The 5,296-nt window shown below is 57.4% G+C and overlaps 1 protein-coding gene across 1 annotated transcript in view; it reads right to left on the reverse strand.

Annotated features, from left to right (window-relative positions):
• The window catches only part of EMID1 (EMI domain containing 1), a 93,709-nt gene that overhangs the window by 31,993 nt on the left and 56,420 nt on the right, over positions 1-5,296 (reverse strand). Inside the window, exons 6-8 of the mRNA XM_077761490.1 lie at positions 4,450-4,533; positions 3,310-3,371; positions 1,269-1,389 (exon numbers count right to left, since the gene is read on the reverse strand). Coding sequence (XP_077617616.1) covers positions 1,269-1,389; positions 3,310-3,371; positions 4,450-4,533 — 267 coding nt within the window. The remainder of the gene's footprint in view (positions 1-1,268; positions 1,390-3,309; positions 3,372-4,449; positions 4,534-5,296) is intronic.

Raw genomic sequence — 5,296 nt, forward strand, 5'->3', positions numbered from 1 at the left:
GTCCCCTCTCTCCAGGGGTGCCCACAGCTCCAGCCTGGCCAGGGCTTCCTGGGGGGCCCTGAGGACCTAAAATGGAACCAGGGAGTTGGTGGGTATATAAGAGGCAGGGAGGTCCAGGGTGGCTGCAGGGGGCAGGACAAGGCAGCCTGGGGGAGTGGGTACCTGAGGGCTCTGGAGGCCACAGGCCCAGGCCGGTCCTGGTCCAGGCCCTGACCACCCTGGCCATCTACTACGAACACAGCCCTCTTCAAGGGCTTTAGGACAATGGACACTTGGTATACAGCAGGTTCTTAGGAAATGTTGATTTCCAGAATGTTCTCTTCTCTCCCTTCCAGGCTATTGAATGCGTCGTTCCCTCCATCAGTCCTCCCTCTGCTCTCCCTGGTGTCCCCTCCAAGTCCTCCTTTAGGCCTCAGCTATGATGTCACTCCCCAGGAAGCCCTCCCCATCCCCCACCCCATCCAGACTGGGTCTATGCTTCCTTCCTTGGGGTTCCCATACCTGCAACATCCTTCAGAACAACCCTGGTCACATGGTGGGGGACACTACTATTTCTCCTCTGCCTGCCCCTCCTCCCCCCAGCTGATCTGGGAGTACCAGGAGGGTACGGACAGGTCTGATCCCACCACGGTGCCCAGCTCAGAGCCCGCTGGGGCAGGTGCCCAGGTGCAGAGAATGCAAAAGAGGGTTTCAGGTCGCCCAGGTGCGAGTGGAGGGGTGATGAGCTGGGAGACATGTAGGGGGAAGGGACCCAGGCTACCTGTGGCCACGTAAGGATTCACCTGACAGGGCTGACCTGGGAAGCTAGGGGTCTGGGCAGTGCTGTGGGCACTCACCTGGTGGGCCTCTCATCCCCGTTGGGCCCCGACTGCCAGTGTCTCCCTTGGGGCCAGTGGGCCCAGGAAGCCCCTGGCCACCAACTCGATCTGGGGGAGAAAGTTCATCAGCTTGGCAGCTCTGGCCTTGCTCTTGCCCTGACACTGCCCCTCGTCCCCCAGTTAGCACCTACCATCTTGAGGGAGCAGCGGGGCCCTCACGTTCTCTCTGGCTCCTGGTAGCCCTGGGACAGGGTGGTAGGCAGGGGTCAGTGTCATCCAAGGTCCGTGCCCCCAGCTCCAATGCATGGGGCAGGGGCTGCTGGGGCTGCTGGACCCCATCCCCTCAGGCCAAGAAGGGGTCAAGCTGGGAGTCAGCAGCAGGGTGGGGGTTGGAGTTTCACTTCCCTGATTCATTCCCAGTGGGAACATTGCTCCTAGTGACACACTCACCTTGGAGGCCTCTGTCTCCGGGGCTGCCTTGGGCAGCTGGGGAGCCCCAGAGTGGGACAGGGTCCCTGGGTGTAGCTGGGGTGGGGAGCACTGCCCGCTCAGTGACAGTCAGCACCGCCACCTGTGGAGGAAGAAAAGGACAGGGTAGGTACCAGGGACAGGCCAGGGACAGGCCAGCCAAGGGGCCCCGTGTTGGGGGCAGGAGGCCCATGCGGCCAGCAGAATCCAGCTTGGAGTGAAGACCCACTGCCCAGAGGCCTGGAACTTCATCAGAAGTGACCGTGATTTTCAAACCACACAATTCAGTGGTGGTTTTAAAAAAGCCATTATACACCGTCACTGCCACCCAAGTGGAGTTCTGTGTCGCCGTGTTTGCTGGGCCATGGGGTCTTTCCTATGCTGACTCGCATAAATAATATGAAACTACTCTCTGTCTGTTAAAGCACTACAGGCTGGAAGGGAAGTTTGGGAAGGTCAGACATGAAATAGAGGCCCCGAGGTGTTCCAAACCACTTTGGAACCCAGTGTGGGGGAGACTGAAAGTCAGTGGTGCCCGTTGAGCTGCTGACTTGGGATTAAAGAGGGGTCAGAATGCCCACTGACCAGGGGGCCCTGGGTCGTGTGGTCCTGTCCAGAAAAAGCTGAAACTTTTGGACAGACTCAGAACTAAGAACCACACCCCAGACCTGAGACTGGGCCCCTTAGGCCGCTTCTCCTGGGAGGAAGCCTGGGGAGCTGTGTGTTGGGTTCCTGGAGCTCCCATACCTCCTAATGGGGGTTCTAGCACAGGCTGTTCAGAAGCCCACTTTTCCCCCTTGGTCCCTCAGGGGCATATTTTCATGTTACAGAACGGAAGTGTTGTGAATGGCTGTCTAGTATTAGGCTAATTATGCAACCACCCCCTCTGCCATCTGTTTTTCAATTTTCCCTATTAATTATTAACATTTTGGTAACCACCTTTGCATTTATTCTTCTTAAGATAAATTCCCAAAGGAGGGAATGATGGAGGAAGGATATGCAGACAAAGCCTGTGTGTCTTCACGTGTGCTTAGAAAATCTGGGGACGCTTGAGTGGCTCAGTTAGTTAAGCATCTGACTCTGGTTTTTTTTGAGAGACAGAGGGAGACAGAACACAAGCAGGGGAGGGGCAGAGAGAGAGGGAGACACAGAATCCAAAGCGGCTGTCAGCACAGAGCCTGACACAGGGCCCAAACTCACAAGCTATGAGATCATGACCTGAGCTGAAGTCGGATGCTCCACAGACTGAGCCGCCCAGGCGCCCCAAGCATCTGACTCTTGATTTCAGCTCAGATCATGATCTCAGGGTCCATGGGAGTGGGCCCCGGAGTGGGCTCTGCACGGACAGTGTGGAGCCTTATTGGGATTCTCTCTCTTTACCCTTTTCACGCTAGCATGCTCTCTCTCTCTCTCTCTCAAAATAAGTAAACTTGAAAAAAGAAAAGAAAATCTAGAAGAAAAGATGCTTAAATATTGACCGTTGCTCTCTGAGGGCATAGGTAACTGCTGTGGATGGTTTTCTGGTAGGTTTTTCATGTTTCTGAGCTATTCATCTTTCTAAACTTAGAATGTCTTGCTTTTTACTTGCTAAAACCTTTTTATCTTGAGATAATTTGGGATGTGCAGTCGATGTTTTGTTTTGGAAAATGGGAAGATAGTATGGTGGGGGAGGGGAATAAAAGGCAAAGTGACAGGGCAAAGAAGAGACTCAGCCACGGGCTCTGGGGTTGGGGGTGTCTACAAATATCTGGCTGGAATGGAGATGGGGGTACACAGGGGAGCTTTGTGGTTCTCCTGGAGGAAGAGCAGGCCAGGCGGTCTGACTGTGAGCAGGCTTCCTGGGGAAGGGCACGGAGGGGAAGCCGGCTTGTTCTGGAGGGTGGTGCGTGCCTGCTAGGGAGACCACATGCTCACGGGTGATGGAGCTCAGCTCAGAGCTGCACTGTGGAAATGATGAGCGGATGGGGCGTAGGGGTGTAGGGAGGGGCTGGAGAGGCCAGAGGAGGGGCAGCTGCTCACCCACCTTGGCTTCCAGCACCTTCAGCCGCTCTGTTAGCTCTGATACTTTGCTGCAGTTGAGACAACCTGCGGGGAGGGAGGAGGCTGGGGCTGGAGGGCGTCACAGGTTTCCCTTGGAGCCCCTCAACACCTGGGGGCAGGATGGAGGCAATGGGACCCCCAATGACTCCAAGCCAGGAGACAGCCCAGCGCAGGAGAAGGGGCCACAGCCTGTTCAGGGCGGGCCATGCCCTGAAGCTTTCCCGTGGCTCCAGATCCTCTAGAGCAGATCCTCCAGAGCAGAGTCAGGGACCCACCTCCTGCAGCCTCTGCATCCTAGATGACTCCTTCCCTGAAGCCAGGGCAGGAAATCCTGTTGCTTCCCCTTGGGCAGGGCTGGCTTGGGCTTGCCAGCTTTGGGGACTGACACATCACAGCCTGGCCTGGGCTGGCTCTGAGGCGCCACCCTCTGATTCTGCCTTCTCAACCACCGTCCAGCTCCTGCGGCCTTCCCAGGGATACCCCTAAGTTATCCGTAGCAGCTCTGGCCCATTCTGGAACCTGCCAGCTGTGGTGCACGGGGACTAGTGCCTTAAGGGTTCTCCAGTCCACGCCAGGATCCCATGCGTTAGGACGAGTGTCACCCCGGTTCACACCTGAGAGAACTGAGTTCAGAGCAAGGGTAGAGTGAGTTCTTGACAAGCACAAAGTCTGGGGTCAAGTCCCAGTGCTGCCCCTTCCTGCTTATTGGGCCTTGGGCAGGGCGCGTCTCCTCTCTGACCCTCGGCTTCCTCCTCTTTAGAATGGGGACAATGATGCCTTCCTGGGGCTGTGAGATCGAAATGGGTTGACAATGGAAAGCACCTGGCACGGTGCCTCACTCATTGCAGATGCATAGAAAAGCACAGTTTAAATAAAAAGACAAAACTGGTGGCTTGTCTGCAAGAGTCTGGGGGTCATGGGTCTGGGCCCAGGTCAGACTCCCTCTAGGGCCTTTCTCTCCACCCCCCACTTATCTTTCCAGCATGAGGTGGGCAAGGGTGGGCCCTCTCCCTGACCCTCCACTGCTAGACTCAGCCGGCTTTAGGACCATCACCACATTGCGTGTGCTCCCTCAGACCTCCCCCAAACCAGGGGGACCCCAAGCAGCCACCCCAGGACCCACCTGAGAAGGCTGTGGGCCGAAGCGCCATCCGTCGCATGGTGTTGCCTGACCAGCCGGGCTCCACGAAGCCAGAGGAACCTGTAACTGAGGGACAATGGGGATGAGAGCCCCATGGGCCTGCATTATCCCCATCTGCCACTGTAGCCCCAGCCAGGACCCCTAGCCCTCCCAGTGCAGAGGGAGACAGAGACCCAGAGAGCTGGAGCAGTCTTCCTGGGTTGCACAGCATGAGCTGGGCTGAACTGGAACAAGACCGCCAACTTGATGGGGCTGGAGGCGGGGCTGGCAGCAGGTGGGGGCCGGGGACATGCAGCAAGCTGCATGGGTTAAGAGCTTAGAGCTAACAGATGCAATGTTGGGTCCCAGCCCTGCTACCTGCTGACCTGTATGACTTGTCCTCTTTGGACCCACCTATTTTCCTATCTGTCAAAGGGGGTCATAAGGCTGGTGTGAGGCCTGAGGAAGGCAATGCGTACAAAGGGCCCCCTGGGCACACGACAGGCACACAGTAGGCAGCTGGGACATCGCTGTCCACCCTCTCCCTGCCCCAATTGGTACGAAGACACTGAGGTGGATCCAGCCCTAGTTTTAAATGAAAACCAGAGGGAGGCTGGCTGCCGGGGAGGGCAAGGGGGGGCTGTGCTCTACCCTGGCACCACCCCCATGAAGAGCAACCACCCAGGCTGGTCTGGCTTTGGGGGCCTGGTTTGCTCCACAGCCAGAGGGATGGGCTGGCCAAGCCAGGGGAGGGGGGCACAGCTGGAGGGGCTCTGGATCAGCAGTAGCAACTGCCCCCCTCCACCCCCCAGGCCTGCCTTTTAAGGCCATAGAGTGCCATCCGGTGGCG

Source organism: Crocuta crocuta, unplaced genomic scaffold, assembly GCF_008692635.1.
Source record: "Crocuta crocuta isolate KB4526 unplaced genomic scaffold, BGI_CrCroc_1.0 scaffold348, whole genome shotgun sequence".
Taxonomy (NCBI): Eukaryota; Metazoa; Chordata; class Mammalia; order Carnivora; family Hyaenidae; genus Crocuta; species Crocuta crocuta.